The sequence below is a fragment of the Bos mutus genome, chromosome 9 (assembly GCF_027580195.1).
Source record: "Bos mutus isolate GX-2022 chromosome 9, NWIPB_WYAK_1.1, whole genome shotgun sequence".
NCBI lineage: Eukaryota > Metazoa > Chordata > Mammalia > Artiodactyla > Bovidae > Bos > Bos mutus.
The window spans coordinates 40,842,590-40,862,575 of NC_091625.1; the positions used below are offsets into that span (position 1 = coordinate 40,842,590).

At 41.2% G+C, this 19,986-nt stretch overlaps 1 protein-coding gene across 7 annotated transcripts in view; it reads left to right on the forward strand.

The window, feature by feature from the left end:
• Window positions 1-17,300, forward strand: part of PPIL6 (peptidylprolyl isomerase like 6) — a 37,732-nt gene extending 20,432 nt beyond the window's left edge. For 5 of the 7 annotated variants that reach the window (XM_005905845.2, XM_070376490.1, XM_070376492.1 and 2 more), the window contains 2 exons: window positions 9,745-9,880; window positions 15,124-17,300. In XM_005905845.2, the coding sequence (XP_005905907.1) occupies window positions 9,745-9,880; window positions 15,124-15,235 (248 nt within the window). In that variant the 3' untranslated portion in view covers window positions 15,236-17,300. Of the gene's footprint in view, window positions 1-1,071; window positions 1,430-4,001; window positions 8,579-9,744; window positions 9,881-15,123 lie in introns of those variants that run through there. The other 2 variants (XR_011465370.1, XM_070376493.1) reach the window with 2 other exon arrangements.
• The last annotated feature ends 2,686 nt before the right edge of the window (window positions 17,301-19,986 follow it).

Genomic DNA, 19,986 nt, shown 5'->3' on the forward strand with positions numbered 1-19,986 from the left:
TTATGATGCTCAATTAAAATGAAATGTGACCTGGGGACTTTATATCCAGTCAAACTGAATGTGAATTTTAAAGGGCACACAGAGTTATCAGTATGTAAAACTTCAGGGAATAGTGTTGTCATGGGTCATTCCTGAGGAATCAATGACTGCAGAATGAGTTTCATTCAGCCAGATTACAAGAGGGATCCTGACAGAAGAATTGGTGGTGAGCATTAATCACATAATTACTTATAAAACTAAAATTTAATGAGGAATAAAAGGGTGAGAGTATGATATATAATGACTATATGCTTAGTCTAACAATTTTTTAAAAATGAAAGAAATGGGGAGAATATACACAAAATTTTAAACTACTTTCAGTTAAATTTTACTGGTGATAGTTGTATTATACTGAGATTGTGGTATATACAATGTAGGAAAAAACAAGTAAGTATGAGATATTCTAATTCTATAATTTCCTGTCCTTCAGAGTTAGAATCTTCATTGTGGAAGAAAGGAAATACAGATGAAATATAATAGAGGTTAACAAGTAAAATATTCCGTAGTCCTGAATATGAATTGGAAATATCCTGTTAAACTCAAGAAGTATTGTATCTATATCTTAGTTCTGGCCATGGAATTTATCTACAGTGACCAGCCCCGTAGTGATACATTCTCCTGGATTTTAGATTGTTGTTTTAAAATGTCATTTCATGCTTAAATAAACCAGGGTCTCTGGAAAACATGGCAGATTCCAGTTTTGAGACAGGAAATTTCAAAATGAGCGTGGAAGCTCATGTTCAGTCATGCTGTCATGACTTAGCCAAGAGCACTATTAAAACTTTACTGGGGTCATGGCAAAGGGCTCAGGAGTCAATTTGAAGAGTCTCTCACTGGTCAAAGATGGAGTAATTTGAGTGGTAATTTCAGCTAACTGAAACCCAACAAAGATTTTAAATCCATGAGTTCATAATGATATTGTAAAATAAATCCTACTTGTTTACCTTCGGGGAAATGTTAGGAAATGAATTCATTGTCTTGAAAATGATAAATATAGGTAAAAATCAAGCATTTCTCTTGCCTCTCCTATAGGAACTATACTAAATCATAGATAAGGGGAAACATCTTGTTATAAAAGAATTCCAATTAACAGTGAAAAGGAAATTAGAATGTCACCACTTTGCTGCCCCCAGTGAAGCAATGGATGTGGGCATTTGCTGCATCAGAATCTACTGCCTTCACAAGAACAGGGACAGTCAGACAGTTGGGCCTTCTGCTGAGAGAACACACTACCAAAGGCATAGAACATGAGCCCGATGAAGCTTTTGGACCCAGCATCCAGTTTGTGAGAAATGCAACCAGTTCTGCTAGTAATATGTTCTTCAAAGATCTCTGTGCTTTGTCAAACCACACAGTAAAAACCACAGGGCTGACTGATGCCATAACTGAGGTAAAAAAAAAATTCCTTGGTGACATATTAAAAAATAAGTTCGCAATAAAAACAGTAACATAGTTTTGTATGTTTTATGTGGTCAAGAAACACATCAGTGTGATAATAAATAAGGCACTTTACCCTGAAAAGCCCCTGATGTCTGTGGAGGCGGTGTGGGAAGAGCTGCATCTTGTGAGTGATCTGGAGGTGGCGGCAGGAGCGTTCTCTGCAGTCGGAGGGAGGCTGTAACTCCAGATGTGGGTGGACGCGACTCACATGTGGTGACCAAGGTGGTTGGTCACGTCTGAGGTGTCTGTGCTCCTGGGCAGCAGGCTCAGTTCAGTGAAGGCCATTGTTACCTGGTGGTTCTCCCGGAGAGAACGGCACATTAAGCAGGGGTGAGCTTCATCATGCTCAAGTCATTCCCTCCCTCACGTATCAATCAAAGTGAAGCAATATGCATCTTCAACACAAGCATTCACACAGAACTGACAGGACAGGGAACAAGAGAAACCTGCTGAACTGCACCGTGTGTATGCAATTGGCAGATTCCAGCCTGGGAGAAATCCTAAAGGTGAACTAGCTCAGGTTCAGGAACAGATACAGTGCAAGGAAAAGAAAGGGACAGAGAGGAAACCTGTGGATAAAGAGAGATTTAAAAGGCATCACAAGTCTGGTAAAATGAGAGACATTGAACTATAGTGCCTAGGGAGGCATACTTGGATGGTAAAACTATGTGAGTTACATAAAACATTAAGTACATGCTTTTGGAGGGGGAGAGGGACTTGACAAGAGACTCTGGGGAAGGCTGGCAAAGTTCTTTTTCTTGGCCTGAATGGTGTTTAAAAGGGTATTTGCCTTATAATAACCTTAACAATAACTCTAACTATACATTAGTTTTACAAGGCTTTTTGTGTCTATATTTTAATAGAATGAAAAGTTTTTTTTTTAAATAATCATATTGAATCAATGGCCAAAGAGAACAGGAAAAGTAAGAGCTAGTTTTCCTTCTAAATTCATGCGGAGACAGCTTTATCAAATGAAATCATGCAAGTGACACCACTCATTTATTTGCTCATATAACTTTAAATTCTTAGGTGCCAACATGGTGCTTAGGACCTTAGGAAACATAGATGTTATGACAAAGTTTCCACCCTTAAGGATTTCAGATGTTTAAACAGACAGATGTTTAAACAGATAAAAGTACTGGAGTGGTGCCCAATGCCTTTACAGAGGAAGAAGCCAGAGAATCAGGAAACAACTGCCTGGGAGAGCTGAGGGTGCTGACCAGAGAAGCTCTGAGCTAGGGCTTAAAATAAGACATTGCAGACGAGGAAAGGGCATTTGGGCAGCTTTCCTGAAATCCTTAATCTCCATCAGGGTCCACCAAACTTCTCCACCCCACAGCCATTATCAGATCACCCAAACTCTTTCTGCTTGGAAGTGCAGTCCCAGGCAGAGCCTGGGTCTTCTGTCTGGGAGATCGATCTCTTGGCTCATCTGCTCACTTGTCCCTCTGGACATCCCCATGCCTCCATCCATTCCCCTTTCGCCCGCATTAGATAGTGTGGGGATTTCCTCTCCAGCTGGAGGCCTGGCTCCTCTGGTGCCCAGGGAGCCTGGTGGGCTTAGGGAAGCTTTCATTCCTGTTTGTCTGGCAGTGCAGAATCGGGAATTCAGTACACTGTCAAGTGAAGAGATGCTCCCAAAGGAAAGATAAATGGATGAAAGACAGAATGTGGGGCCAGTATTCAAAACAGCTACAGCACGGGTTCCCTCTTCATGCAGACTCACCCTCCCCCAGCCCCATGGAATGTTAGTTAATACATCGACAGCCAGACCTTCTTCTACGTTCTCTCACTGGACCGTTACTTCCATGAGATGCACAGTTAAAACCCAGGGCTTCTTAAAAAGTTATAACCACAAAAATCACTTTTGTTAAGCTTAACACAGTGAATTTAAAAGAATGAAATAAATTTTATATAATTGTTGTTTTATAAATTGGTTAGTCTTTAACTTGAGGAAAGTCTGTTTTGCTTTATTTTGAATAATTTTTTATTTTTGGCTGTGCTGGGTCTTTGTTGCTGCGTGGGTTTTTCTGTAGTTGCGGCATGAAGGCTTCTCCTTGTGGTGGCTTCTCTGGTTGCAGAGCACAGGCTCTAGAGCATGTGGGCTTCAGTAGGTTGTGGGGCTTAGGCTCAGTAGTCGTGGTTCCTGGGCTCCAGAGCACAGGCTCGGTAGTTGTGGCACGTGGGCTTATTTGTTCCACAGCATGTGGGATCTTCCCAGACCAGGGACTGAAGCCGCGTCTCCTGCATTGGCAGGCAGATTGTTGCAGAGCGGGGGCTCTAAGCATGCAGGCTTCAGCAGTTGCTGCGTGCAGGCTCGGGAGTTGTAGTTCATGGGCTCCAGAGCACAGGCTCAGTAGTTGTGGTGCACGGGCCTAGCTTCCCCGCAGCTTGTGGGATCTTCCCGGACCAGGGATTAAAGCCACGTCTCCTGCATTAGCAGGCAGATTCTTAACCACTGAGCCACCAGGGAAGCCTTGTTTTGCTTTATTTTGAATCACAACTTTTTTTTGTCTTCCCAGATCCTGTTGTGAATGTTAGAAGCTAAATATCAACTCTTCCCCTGCTTTATATTCCTTGTATAATATCCCTAATCCTTCCCACTCTCAAAGGATTGGTGACTCCATGGCTTGGGCTGACTAGAGAAAAGGCTATTTATGTGAACAGCAGAAGAAAAGAAAGGATATATGTATTTTTAAATAATTTTATTCATTTTGGCTGTGCTGGGTCCTTGATGCTTTGCAAGGGCTTTCTCTAGCTGTGGTGGACAGGGGCTACTCTTCATTACGGTGAGCAGGCTTCTCACTGCAGTGGCTTCTCTTGTTGCAGAGCATGGGCTCTAAGCATGCAGGCTTCAGCAGTTGCTGCGTGCGGTTCGGGAGTTTAGTTCATGGGCTCCAGAGCACAGGCTCAGTAGCTGTGGTGCACGGGCATAGCTTCTCCGCAGCATGTGGAATCTTCCAGGACCAGGGACTGAATCTGTGACCCCTGCATTGGCAGGTGGACTCTTAACCACTGCACCACTAGGGAAGTCAGTAATGTATTTAAATACTGGATTATCCTTATTACTTTAAGTAGACCAGTTTCTTAATATTAGCATGTGCTCTAATTAACAAACAGATACAGCACTTAAAATCCATTTGTCTAATTCCTAGATCACCTTTAAATGTAAGTAGACATTAACAACTGGACAAGGAAATGGCAACCCACTCCAGTGTCTTGCCTGGAGAATCCCAGGGACAGAGGAGCCTGGTGGGCTGCCATCTATGGGGTCGCACAGAGTTGGACACGACTGACGCGACTTAGCAGCAGCAGCAGCAGCAGACATTAACAAAAAGCAGAGCGCCTGATGCACTGTTAATATTCAATAATGCAACTTAAAGTTGTACAAAAGTATTTTTTGGTAGAATTAAGAACTGAAGATAATATGGCTGGGTAGCCACTTAAGGGCTACTTTTTTTTAATTCTGAGATTTATAATATATATATAAATTTCATATGTACAGTTTAAAACTAATTATAAAGCAACCCTTTATATTACTATCCTTGTCAAGAAAGAACCACCAGCATGCCAGAAGCACCTCATCTGCCCATCCTCAATAATAACTCCGTCTCCCTCTTAGAGGTAGCCTCTAACCTAACTTTTCCCTTTCTTTTCTTGTTAGTTTTACCACTCATGCATGCGTGCATGCTAAGTCGCTTAAGTCGTGTCCAACTCTTTGCAACCCCATGGACTGTAGCCTGCCAGGCTCCTTGGTCCATGGGATTCTCCAATCACTCATGCATAAATTCCTAAATTAAAAAAATTAAGTTTTTCCTATTTTTGGTTTTATATAAAGTGGACTTGGGCTTCCCTTGTGGCTCAGACAGCAAAGAATTGGGCTGCAATGCAGGAGACCCAGGTTCAATCCCTGGGTGCGGGGTCAGGGGCGCAAAGGGGTAAGATCCCCTAGAGAAGGGAATGGCTACACACTCCAGGATCCTTGCCTGGAGAATTCCATGGACAGAGGAGCCCAAGAGCTACAGTCCATGGGGTCACAAAGAGTTAGACATGACTGAGCAACTAACACTTCACTTCAACCCTGAATATTCACTGGAGGACTGATGCTGAAGATGAAGCTCTAATACTTTGGCCACCTGATGTGAAGAGCCGACTCACTGGAAAGGACTCTGATGCTGGGAAAAATTGAGGGCAGGAGTAGAAGGGGGCGACAGAGGAAGAGATGGTTGGATGGCATCACTGATCCAGTGGATATGAGTTTGGGCAAACTCCAGGAAACAGAGCAGCACAGGGAAGCCTGGCGTGCTGCAGTCCATGGGGCTGCAGAGTCTGCAGCAACTGAGCAACAGTAATGAGTGGACTTGTATGGCAGGTGCTCTGTGTCCTTTCCTTTGTTCATCACTGCCTATCAACTTTGTCCATGTTGTCACAGCGGGAATTCTCTTCATTTTCCTGGTTTAATACTATGAAAATTCTTAAAGATTTTATCCATTCATGTATTGATGAACACTTGGCTTTTTATTCCTAATGTCATGCACAGAGTCAACATGTTTTAAAATAAATATTTCAGTGCCAAAGAATGTTGTGCCCATGTTCTCTTCTAGGAGTTTTATGGTTTCAGATTTTACATTGAAGTCTTTAATCCATTTTGAGTTTATTTTTGTATATAGTTTGAGGGCATGACGGTGTATTCTAATCTTGTTTTACAAGTAGCTGTCCAGTTTTCCCAGCACCACTTATTGAAGAGATTTTCTTCTCTCCATTGTATATTCTTGCCTTCTTTGTCATAGATTAATTGACCATGGATTTATTGCTGGGTCTTTATTCTGCTCCATTGATCTGTGTGTCTGTTTTTGCACTTGTACCATGGCTGTTTTGATAACTGTAGTTTTAAAGTATAGTTTGAAGTTTGAGGGGGTGATACCTCCAGCTTTATTCTTTTTTTCCCAAGGTTGCTTTGGCAATTTGGGATATTTTGTGGTTCTGTAAAATTTTTCTTGTTCCACAGAATTTTTTCTAGTTCTGTGAAAAATGTCATAGGTATTTTGATAGGGAATGCATTAAATCTTTAGGTTGCTTTGCATCTTTGTATCTGTTTCTTAAGGCAAAAGAAATAAAAGTGAAAATAAATAGCCTAATTAAACTTTAAAGTTTTGCACAGCAGTGTAAACCATCTACAAAAATAAAGACAACCTACTGAATAGAATAAAATATTTGCGAACGATATGACTGATAAGGGTTTAATATCCAGAACATATAAACAGTTCATACAATTCAATTTCAAAAAACCCCAAACAACCCTATCAAATGGGCAGAAGACCTTCATAGACATTTTTCCAAAGAAGATATACAGATGGCCAACAGGCACAGGAAAAGATGCTCTGTATCACTAATCACTGGGGCTTCCCTGGTGGCTCAGAAGGCAAAGAATTTGCCTGCAATGAGGGGAGCGAGTTCGATCCCTGGGTCAGGAAGATCCCCTGGAGAAGTGAATGGCTACCCACTCCTGTATTCTTGCCTAGAGAATTCCATGGACAGAGGAGCCTGGTGGGCTATAGTCCATGGGGTAGAGAAATATAAATCAAAATGACTGATTCATTGAGATATCACTTCACATCAGTCAGAATGACCATCATCAAAAAATCTGCAAATAACAAATGTTAGAGAGGGTGTGGAGAAAAAAGAACACTTACATATAGTTGATGGGAATGTAGTTGGTATAGACACTATGGAGAACAGTATGGAGGTTCCTTAAAAAACTAAAAATAGAACTACAACATGATCCAGCAATATCACTCCTTGGTATATATCCAGAAAAAAAAAAACAAAAACACTAATTCAGAAAGATACATGTACCCCAGTGTTCAAAGGAGCACTATTTATAATAGCCAAGATATGGAAGCAACCTAAGTGTCCATCAACAGACACACACACACACATAAAGAAATATAGTGTATATATATGTGTATGTGTTTTTGTAGTGTTTATGTATGTGTAATCTTCCATTTTGAATATCGTAACCATGAAAGTAACCACCATGTATATGGCTTGTTTCGTTGACTTAGCTTTGAAATGTAAAATAAGAATAGTCAGCAATTGCAGTTTAGAAAATCTTGACAGTTAATATTCGTCTCTCAATACACATGCAGTCATAAAGAAGAATGAAATACTGTCATTTGCAGCAGTGCGGATGGACCTAAGAGTATTATACTTAGTGAAGTAAGTCAGAGAAAGACAAATACTGTATGTTACCATTTATACATCAATCTAAAAAGTAATATAAACAAGGGTATTTAGCAATACAGAGACAGACTCATGGATACAGAAACCAAACCAGTGGCTACCAGAGAGGAGAGGGAAGCAGGGAGGGACAAGGTCGGGTATAGGATTAAGAGATACATACCACTATGTATAAAATAGACAACAAGGACATATTACATAGCACAGGGTATTATATCCATTTTCTTGTAATAACTTCTAATGGAATATAATCTGTAAGAATACTCAATCACTATGCTGCACACCTGAAACTAATACACTTTAAATCAACTATAATTTATTTAAAAATATAAAAAATAATTCATTGAAGCAGCAGTTTAAAAATGCTAGGTAGCACACCTACTTTTATATAGCAATAATTAGTGAACATCTATTATTATTTAAAGATGCTGGTAAAATTAGAGCAGTAGGTTTAAAAAACTGATGTTGCAGGATTCAAGTCCAACTTCTACTTGACATTACTGTCTTCAGAAAATTATATGCAAACGCCCCTAAACTGTCTGATTATTTCTTACCAGAGAGAATGCAAGGCAATTTCCCTAAACCTGGTAAAGTAGTAGTTGCTTTCATTATATAAACATCAGAATGAGTTTTATATTAAATTCAGAAACTGATTTTCATCGGCAGTTGAATTCTGATTTCTAGTTCAAAGTTATACCTTTAATGCTTTAAAAGTTCTCCCATAATCACAGAATTTTTGGTAAAAATGTTACAACTCTATAAATTTTATTTCCAACTAATTCCAGATTTTAGGAAAAATTGATCATAACATCTAAAAGCAATGACAAAAATCATTTTGTTAAAACTCTGAATCTTTGCTTGGGCAGATTTCTTATGCCATGCCATTTTCTGTGAAATTAATGGGTTACTCTCTATTCCACCAAAATGAATATGGAGTATCAATGTCATTATAAAGATACATTTGCAAAATAATACTTTATTTGCATTTCATAAGATTTCAGGTCTTTATTCAGTGTGCAATTTAACAAGCTAAAAGTAACCACCATGGGTATGGCTTAATTGTTTCGTTGACTTAGCTTTGAAACTTAAAATAAGAATAGTCAGCAACTGCAGTTTAGGAAAATCTTGACAGTTAATATTCCTCTCTCAATTATCCCCAGAATTTGATATAGTTCCTGAATGAAAACTTTTACTTAATTTCTCTTCTATTACTTCCTTCTGTGTTTTTGAGTTTGGAGGCAAATCTTATTTCATGCTGGAAATGGTTCTTCCTGCAAATGGTGGTCTGATAATCACCGTATAATTCTTTTTACTTGTTAAATCTTCTGCTAAAAAAAAATCACTTTCCACAAAATCTTGGTCAATCCATGTAAGGTTTGAGATGAAAATTTACTTAAAGACTACTAACAATAAGCATAAATTATTTTCATCATCAATATTTAAGGTCACACATGTGCGTGCTAGGTGGCCCTGGGGATAAAAGGTATGATGAGATATCCCTGCCTTCACAAACAGGAAACAACCTGTGAACAATTACAGGGTATTTTAAAGACTACAATAGAGGCCTGTAGAAGATGCTGTGAAGGGAAGGCTCTGTCCATGAAAGGTATCTCCAAGGAGACATTTTTAATAATCACATTGGTAGTTTGCATATTACTGTCAAAACAATACAAGAATGTTTACTGACTTTAATTCCTAAAAAAAGTATGTACTTCCTTTTACATTTTTAATTTCAAGTTTTTGCTTTTACGTTATCAATTTTCTTACCACACTTGTTTTTAATGATGCTAATGATAAACTAAAGGTAAATGTTTAAATAGTTCTAATAAGACTTTCCAGCTTATCTTTTTTAACAGCCTAGTTGAGTGAAAGTTATATGAAACAAATAGAATATTTACAATTTGGAATATATTGATAAATATGATTGTGAATCCTTGTAACCAAGCATTCTGTTTGTGCTCTATGTGTTACAGTCAGCCAAGAAAATAAATATTTTAATAACCTACTATGTATTATCTTTTCTAGATGAAAACTTCTCAGTTCCTCATAATAAAAGGGGAGTTCTTGGAATGGTCAACAAAGGCCGTCACAGCAATGGGTCACAATTCTATATCACACTACAGGCTGCTCCGTATCTAGATAAAAAATATGTGGCTTTTGGGTATGTGCATTTTAAGTTTGTCTATGTAATATTTATATATGTTAAAATGTGGTTCAAAAATATTTGGGTGAGTATTTGTACATAGCCTACGAATAAACTAAAAACAATTAAAAAAACAAAAGTAATACAAATACTATAGACAAATATATTTAGAAATAAGTATTTCATAAGAAGCTTGCTTGGAGAAGGAAATGGCAACCCACTCCGGTATTCTTGCCTGGAAAATTCTGAGGACAGAGGAACTCGGCAGGCCACAGTCCATGGCGTCACAAAGAGACAGACATGACTGAGCGACTGAACATACAAGAAGCTTGCCAGCTATTAAAAACACAGAAACTATTCAGCCATTACAATGTTCTGTGCATCCATTCATCCATCATCCATCCTTCTGTGGATCTTTAGCCTCAAGGATATTGTCAATGAAAGTGAATAATACCATAGCTCTTAATAATGTATATATATATTTAGATGCAGAAGTGAGACAAAGCCATTTAAGTAACTATCCATGAACACTGAGAAGAGAAAGATGACAGTCATCCAAGTTACAAGTAACTTTCTGTTACGGAGCAATTTAAACCGTGGAATGTGCATGCATGCTTAGTCGCTCAGTCATGTCCATCCAACTCTGAGACCCCACGAACTGTACCAGCCAGTGTCCTCCATTCATGGGATTCTCCAGGCAAGAACAGTGGAGTGGGTAGCCATTCACTTCTCCAGGGGATATTCCTGACCCAGGGATTGAACCTGGGTCTCCTGCATTGCAGGTAGATTCTTTACCATCTGAACTACCAGGGAAGCCCTTAAAATATAGAAATGTCTCAGGTAATAATTATTAGAATATTATTAGCAAGATGCATATAGGCTGCTGCTGCTAAGTTGCTTCAGTCGTGTCCGACTCTGTGCGACCCCAGAGACGGCAGCCCATCAGGCTCCACCGTCCCTGGGATTCTCCAGGCAAGAAACTGGAGCGGGTCGCCATTTCCTTCTCCAATGCATGAAAGTGAAAAGTGAAAGTGAAGTCGCTCAGTCGTGTCCAACTCTTAGTGACCCCATGGACTGCAGCCTACCAGGCTCCTCCATCCACGGGGTTTTCCAGGCAAGAGTACTGGAGTGGGGTGCCATTGCCTTCTCTGATGCATATAGGTATGTGGACCTAAAGTGAATGGTGATGATACTATTCATCACTCCTGTGTTTCATATCTCTATTTGATTACTGAAATGAATATAAGTTGAAGCTTATACTTAGTCTTTCTTGAAATGATGTATAAAGTGTCAGAACACTTCTGAATATTTAGATTATTCCAGCTACTCCATAGGGATAATTACTGACCCTTCATTCCAAGGAAAACTTCCAGGCCAATTTTAAGCACAATTATTCCTTCAGGGTAATGTGGATGATATTTCCAGGTTGAAAAAGCATAAAGTGTATTTTAAGCCAAAGGAGATTTCTTTAAAGAGGTAATTTTAACAGCTACATAAGCTAAAATAATGCATTTTCCTCCATCTTCCCTGGACTTTTATAAACTATATTCTGATTTTGAAAATGCATTTTTCAATATTTTTTAAGTCCAAATAATTCTCACAATTTCTTAGATCTTTTAAATATCTTCCTGTCACCTTCTGGTAGTGTCACTGCCCTCAACCACATACTGAGATGATTCTTTATATCCTTCTGAAAAGAACCTTTCTCAAACACACACTGACCGTTCTGCAACACTTAATGCCTCTTTCACCATCTCCACCCCCAGATGCATACAGCCTGGAGTTCAGAGTGGCATTTTAGGTCCTGCACCCTCTGGCCCCCCACCTTTTTTCAGCCTTCACTGCGGCTGGCCTTCTGACCTATTTATTCAACTAGCATTTTATTAGGCTCCCACCAAATGCTGGTCCCTGTGCTCAGTCCTGAGGAAAGAGTGATGAGACACAATTCCTGCCTTCAGGGAGCCTATAATATGTTAGAAAACCCAACAACTGTGAGACAGTGAGCCGTGAGACAGCAAGCCCTATAAAAAGTGCACTGAGAATACAGGAGGGAGGGCAAGGCAATAAATACCCTCCAGCTCCTTAGTAAAAGCCAACGCAGATCCTTACAGGACGGTAGTGGAGTAGAGGAGTGCTTGGTCTCCTTTTGATGATTGCTTTTCCCATGTGATTCATCTTTGGGGGAACCTCTCCCACTGAATCATTATCACCAACAACTATTGGCCTCAGAGAGGCAGTTGCACCGTTTTATTGCTCTAGCCTAAGTATAATCTCATTTTTTCCCCCTTGAAGCCTCCAAATAACAGCTGAGTCTGGGCTGAACTATTTAAACAAGACCTTGCAGAAGGTTAAGGGAGAAGCAGAAAAGTAATACCATAGTAGGCAACTAGATAATCCGACAAAATAGAACCAACTCCTTCAGAGATATCCTCCTTCCCTACTGTGGGGCTGCCTCTAGTGGGAGATGCTTCTTCCCTGTCATCACAGAGCACCCCCAGCTTCATCTGAGCTTCCAGAAGCTCAGACATGGCTGGCAAAGTCCAGAGATATACAGAAATTTCCTCTCCTATTTGAGACAGACCCTCCATCCAAGCCCTCATCTCTGGTGCATTACCTTGCCTTGTCTTCAGAAGGATAACACTGGGAATGCCCTTTGGGGAGGCGGTGTCAACCCACAGCCGGTCTGGTTGATGCCCTTGCCCAGTGGTTTCATGGGGAAAGAATATCAAAATACAAGTCCATTCACACAAAGGTAGAAGGGATATTATGTCGGGAATAGTGCTAGGGAGGAATTAATTGCACTATAAGGGACCCCTGAAGTGGGGGGGAGTCACAGAAAGTTTCATGAGAAGGTGAAATGAGGACTGAAAGTCATAGAGAAGTTAGGCAGATAGAGCACAGTGGAAATCAAAATGAGTAAAATCCATTTTGGAAGCAGTGAAGAGCCTTTGCAGAGGGACCTGAGAAGTAAGGGGAGTATCCTATCTACCAATCACTTAGTCTGGCTAGAGCTTAGTGCCCAGGGGAAACGGAGAGAGTGGTGGCTGGAGATGAGACGGCCAGGGCCCAACTCTCAAAGGGCTGAGGGTGCCATGCTGCTGAGCATGGACCCCCACCTGAAGGCCCTAGGAAGCCATGCAAGAATTTTAAATTAGGAGCAACATGATGAGGTTTTCGCTCTGAAAAATGTATCTTTTTAGCAGAAGTGAGGGATTAATTAGCAAAGGATGAAAATGAAGGGAGAAAGGCCAGTTAACTAGTGATGGTAACAACAGGCCATGAAGTTTTCATCTAAGGCAGTGGCAGTACATATGAGCAGGGGATAAAAGAATACAAATTCAAGAGATATTTGGAACTTAGATTCAACAAGACTTTATGACTATTTAGATGTTGGTGGTGAGGTTATGGGAAAATTCTAGAGCAATGATACCTAATAGAACTTTCCATAGAGATGGAAATATACTAGGATCAGTGCTGCCCAATATGATAGCCCCTGCCATAGAGAGCCACTGAGAAGTTGGAATGTGGCCAGTGCAACTGAGGAACTAAATTTAATTAAATGTAATCACCACCTGTGACTAGTGGCTACCATACTGGCAGTGAAGAGCTGGAGGAACTCCGAGAATTTTGGAACTGGTTGGATGGTTGGTGCCATTCACTTCAGCAGAGAATACAAAAAGGAAGATATGGGAGAGAAGACCATGAATTCAAGAGGGACAAGTTATGTTTCAAGTGAAGACAGCTCTATTACAGGCAGGTGGCAACTCCTCAATACCAGAAGTAAGGGATTCAAGCTGGACCAGGGCTGGAGGTGTACATTTGGAAGCTTTCAACATGGCGGCTGAGCTGCAGCCAGACCCAGAGTACCATCCCTCCCAGAACACGCTCTGGGCCTCTGCTTGTCTTGTCACTTTCTGCCTTCCTTCAGTCTGCCAAAATCCCATTCAGGGCTTAGGTCAGAAATCCCCACCAGCTACCAAAGTCAAGCTGCTTCCTTGTCCTCTTTGGCACAGTGTGAACAACTTGAAATAGGGACTGGGCCTCCCTTATCTTGTGCCCTAACACCTGGAGAGGTGTATATGGTAGGTGCTCATTCAGTGTCTATGAAACCAATCTGGAGAATAGGCTTCACATCCTCTTTGGACAAAGGTGAGTCTGTCCATTTCTTCCCTGCTCTCCATCCTGAGAATATACTTATTGTCCTGCTCTGTCATGTTTTCTAATTGGGATGGAAAAAATACAGCCCCCCCCCCAAAAAAAAAAAAGAAAAAAGAGAGAGATGACTAGCATATGGTCAGTGTCAGCACTGACCGTGTCCCCATAAAGGATCATGAAATGGAAATCACACCTTCCCCTCAACCACTGCTTCAACCCAAACCCTGGCAGGGGGCACAGTTCTATGATTAGGGCTGGCTCTCTGGCCCCTGCTGCCTTTTTTTTTAGTTGTGGAACCATCAGAAGTCTAGTTCCAATCAGGGAGTTCTGGCTTGTGGCCACTGAATGAGTACAGAGACTCAAATTAGCGTGGCTTTGGGCTGCCTTTAATTCATGTGTTCAGTGGATGCCGATGAGGTGCCTACTCTGTGCCAGGCACTGAGTAGCACTAAGCGACAGCATGATCTCTGCCTTCAGGGCAGAATCAGAAATTAACTCAGGAAGCATAGAAATAAGTGTCAAATTTATCCCTGATCACTCCTATAAAGAAGGGGAACTTGATATAAGTCGGGTGGGGAAGCAGGGTAGCGTCTAGGAAACATCCCCCAAGGAAGTGATGACTGAGTGAGATCTGAAGGAAGGCCAGGAGGTGACCAGGCAGGGGGAGTGGGAGGCAAGAGCAAAGCAGACAGCTGTGGCAGGAAGGGCACATGGGGTGGCTGAGGTGCTGCAAGCTGGTCCAGCTGGAGCCGAGAGCAAGGGAGCATGCTGCAGGGCGCCCTCAAGGGGAGCGGGGAGGTGGGTAATGGTAACGACCTTGGATCTTTATCCTAAGGATAATGGGAGATTATTGAAGTGGGGAGGTGAGACTATATTAGCATTTTTAAAAGATCACTCTGGCGGCAGTGAGGATAACAGACTGGAAGAGTCCCGGAGCAGGTGTGGAGGAGCGTGACAGAGTACACACATCTAGAGAAATTTAAGATATTTATGACTGAGGTTAATTTAATTTGTAGCCTTAGCTAAGCTAGACAGGACTCAATTTAAGAATGTAAGGTTTACGTGAAACTTGACAATTTTTTTTTCCATTTTTTTCTCCGATCTAGGCAATTGATTGAAGGAACAGATGTTCTTCATCATCTAGAATCAGTTCCAACAGAGAATGAAAGACCAATACAAAATTGTGTAATTACTGCCAGTGGACAGCTTTATGCCTAACTTTCACATCAGTATTTTCTGACAGTTTTATTATTATATATCTGATCAGCTGTTTCTAGATTTAATTAAATGGTGTTTGACAAAATTTAATTTGAAAGCTGTGGCAGACGCTGTAGGGTAGCTCTCCAACACCCAATCCCTCCCCATTTTCCTTTCTTATCTAAAGCAAAATACACAATTTTCCAACTTCCTTTGCATCAGGAGTAGCCATGGGTTACTGTATCGGCCAGTCAGACAGGAGCAGAATGCCAGTGGTCCTGCCCCTTCCCTTTTATCCAGTCTTGAATGCAGAGAGGCTGGAGCCATGAAGGAAAGGCCAAGAGAACAACAAAGATATCAGCTCCAGTTCTCAAGCTGTAAGGACCTACCTATGTCTCGACTTCTTACTATAGAGACAAATAGACTACTGTTTGTTGGTTGGTTGATTTTGTTACTTGTAGCCAAAACCATTCTTAACTTAGCAGCAGTACTTAATGGCCTTGAATCCTAAAACATTTGTAACTATAATAGAATTATGTTGCTGTTTATATTTCTTCCATAAGAAGCTTGGTAAATAGTCAAATAGGAGAGGCAATAGAAAAAAATTAATTGTAATATTTGTTTATACATAGCATTCAGAAAAGGGTATACACTTTGGATGTTTTTAATGAGTAGAAAGCTTGTCTCTGAGTCACACCAACCATGTGAAAACCAAGGGCTTGAGTTACAGTCCCCACAGTAGTGGATTCCTGAGATGCTATTGGGATCCAGTTTTATCAGCTGCTCCTTAAGCTAAGAGGTATCAACTAGGGAACTTTTTCAACGCAGGTGGCTGGAACGTATCCTTGAGCCACAGAGTCTCTAAACATGGGACACAGATTCTTGGCATTCACCCAGCTCTCTCCCCAGGTTCTTACTTAGTCACCTGAGCACTGGTCACTTGGGAATCACTGCAAGACACAGCAGCAAGTTTCGGCCCCCTTCTGTAGTTAGTGCACGCTTGTCTGCATTGGTGGTGGCCACTCTCAGTTTTCACCACCTCTGCTGCCACACTGCTGCTCTGCCCAGAGCCACCACACTTTTCTTGCGCTTAAATGAAGGTCTGTCTTCCAAGAGCGATCTCTCAATCTTCAGGAGACAGCCCTCTAGTTGACTTGGGTTTTGCCAAAGGGAGGCAAAGGATTAAAAAATTTTTTTAGTTTGAAATGGTTATAGATTCTCAGGAAACTGCAAAAATAGAGTGGTCCTGTGTACTGATCACCATTTCCCCAGAGGTCCTACCTTTATGAGTGAAAGATGCTCAGTTGTGTCCAACTTTTTGCAACCTCATGGACTGTAGCCCACCAGGCTCCTCTGTCCATGGGATTCTCCTGGCAAGAATACTGGAGTGGGTGCCATTTCCTCCTCCAGGGGATCTTCCTGACCCAGGGATTGAACCTGGGTCTCACGCATTGCAGGCAGATTCTCTACCATCTGAGCCACCAGGGAAGCCCATCTTATGTTAAAGTACAATATTAAAGCCAGGCAGTCGACAGTAGCAGCGTTGTCATTTTATCCTGTGCAGATCTGCGTGACTGGCACCACAGTCAAGACACAGAACTTTTTCAGCACCACAAAGACCTCCCTTGGCTAGCCCTCATAGTTACACCTACCTCTCTGGTTCCCGCCATCCGTAATTCCTGCCAACCAGTATCTATATATCTATCCATCTGCCCATCTATCTCCCTCCCTCTCTTCCTTCCTAATAACAGCTTCATTGCTACAGTGATATGGTTCCATCCTCAGGTCTGAGGTGGATGAGGAAGAAGCGTACTGCCTGTGTTACGCTATCAATGATCTGGGGGCTGCAGAGTATTACGAACATGTGTTCTGGAACCAGACAGCCAAAGTTAGAGTCCTGGCTCTGCCCTTCCCTCGCTGCATGAACGTAGGCAAGAACTTCGCTGTCTTTTTTGCCTCGTCTCAAAACAGTAGTACCTACCACACAGGGCAGCTCTCGGAGTTCAGGGAATCAATACTTTGTAGACAGGATCTAGAATACTAACTGTTATGCTCTAAATGCTCAATATATGTATGATTAATAAATTCCTGATGTATGACCTTCAGAGTGTTGTCAAGGAACTTGCATTTTTAAAAATTCCCGCAATGACTGATTAACAGCCAAATTTGGAAAACACTGAAGAGGAGCTATCTCCTTTTCCTCTACTCTGAGGACCTGCACCCTACCTAAGAATCCCAGCTCTTTGTATTTGGAGGGTTCCTCCGGTCACACTGATGACACCTCGAACAAAGGGGTGCTGAGCTTGCCACAGAGTCTCAGCAACTCCTGAAGCATGTGATAAATCAAACTGACGCTTTGCAAAAATCCTGGTTAAAACACATTACAAGCATTAGTCATGTAATAAGCAGCAGCAGAACAATTCTTACTGACAGTGAGAATTAAGCATTCATCTAATATTGTTAAAGAACTGGGGTATCGGCATGGACACAAGAAACTCTTTATTTTTAGTTTAGCTGCATTGTAAAGGTAGAACTCCACTGACCACCTAAAGGAGCAAGTTCACGGTCCCTTTGTCTGCTTTCCCGTCCCACTTTCAGGGTGTATAGAAACTTTAACCACAAATCTACATATGCAGTGGTTCTTATCATCATCATTTAAAGGCACACACACTGATACTTCTGTATTAGAATATATTCTATCTTAGAATGATTTATATATTTAACTGTAACATTTGGAGAAACCATTAAAAGGGACACAAGCTTATCCAACTAAATCCAAATATAAGACTTTGATTTAACCAAACTGAAAGATTTTGATTTGATTAAATAGAAGGAATTCTAAATTTTTCCAAGTCCACAAATACAAGAGTAAGGGCATTCTGATGATTTATACAAAATGCTAGTTATGCAACCTTGTACTAATAGCTGATATGGCAAAGGCAAGCACATAACGCTGTATCTTACAGCCAGCCATGCTGATAAGCAGAGTGTGGTATCTGTTCATTTTGGAGGAGATTTGAGATAAATGTTTAAAATTCTACCCAAAGAACATGTTTTCCCCAACTCCAAACAATGCCAGCTATTTGTTAATGAATGAAAGGCTGGCAACCTCAGGATTCCATACTCAAGAGTATTTACATTTTATACATATTTAAAATCAGGTGTGTTTGTTTTAGTCCCAGCTAGTTAGCAAAATGGTGGCCAAATCACTTAACTTTGCATTTTCTTCATTTGTTAAAAGAAGTAAAGAAGCTTGTCAGCTACCCCCTGGCTCTAATACTGTGGTGGTTCCCTGAGTAAATTTATATGATCAATAACAACATATAATTTACTTTTGGGCTTCAATTTCATTAGTAAAATCGGGGCACATCTCATAACGGCTTGAGGATTGAACTAATTTGTGAAGACACCTCTAATGATGCTTGACATTAAGCATAAATTCAACAAAAGTTGGTTTTCTTTCTGGAATGTCAACCCACAAAAACCAGAGAAACTGCCACTAACAGAACATTATTATCATTTCAAGAACAACAAATCCCTGTTACGCTCAGTGTTAGCTATTCTCACTAACATACTAATTTCCAGTTGACTGAATTAATTCAAAGGTATAATCCTCAAAATAAAAATTAATCTCTATCAACCTGTGATACTCTCTCCCTCATGGGAACTCACTTTTTAAACTACTATATTGCTCATACCCTTCCCAAAATGGAATCATGACTTAAACTAGCAAATCTAGTCAGTCCATATCTCCAGTAAGTTTTATACATCATACAAAATATTTGTAACAAACTCAGTAGTAACACAACATAAAGTCTGACACTTGAAAGCAGGCTTTGAAAATGTGATGAATCATACGTTCTTCAGTGTGCATCAAAATGCTTGAGCCTATTTAAGCCACAGGCTCTTGGACCTCACACCAGTTTCTGGTTCAGTGGATTTGGAGTGAGTTGGAGAATGTGCATTAACATGTTCCAGGTGATGCCGATCTGGAGACCACACATTAAGAACCACTGGGGACTTCCCTGGTGGTACAGTGGACAAGAATCTGCCTGCCAAAGCAGGGGACACGGGTTCAATCCCTGCTCCAGGAAGATTCCACATGGCACAGAGCAACTAAGCCCGCGCACCACAACTACTGAGCCAGCACACGTACAGCCCGTGCTCTGCACCAAGAGAAACCACTGAAACGAGAAGCCTGCACACCACAGTGAAGAGGAGCCCCTGCTTGCAACTGGAGAAAGCCCACTCGTAGCAACGAAGACCCGGTGCAACCAAAACTAAAAATTAAAAAAAAGAACCACTGGAATGTACTGAAGTCATAGATACATGAGACTTGGGGCATACAGGTATGCAGAACAAAGATAAAAGTTACTAAACACTGAAGTGTGACAACAGAAAAGAATGAGGAGAATTCCCTGCTAGTCCAGTGGTTAGGACTCCGGGCTTCTACTGCAGAGGGCCGGGGTTTGATTCCTGGTCAGGGAACTAGGATCCTGCAAGTGGCATGGCCAAAAAAACCCCAAAACAACACACAAACACACACACACACACACACACACACACACACACACAGAGAAAAGAATGAAAAATGGTTAAGAAACTGATTTCATCAAGGCAGAAGGGAGGTAGGCAAACACTGGCCAATCACAAGGGACAGCAACTAGAGGCCTGATGCAGGGTCCCAGAGCTCTTGGCTGGGTTGGAGGTGAGCCCTCCACTGCTGGAGAGGCAACGGGGCCAAGTCTGGGGTTTCAGAGGAGGGGTGGGGG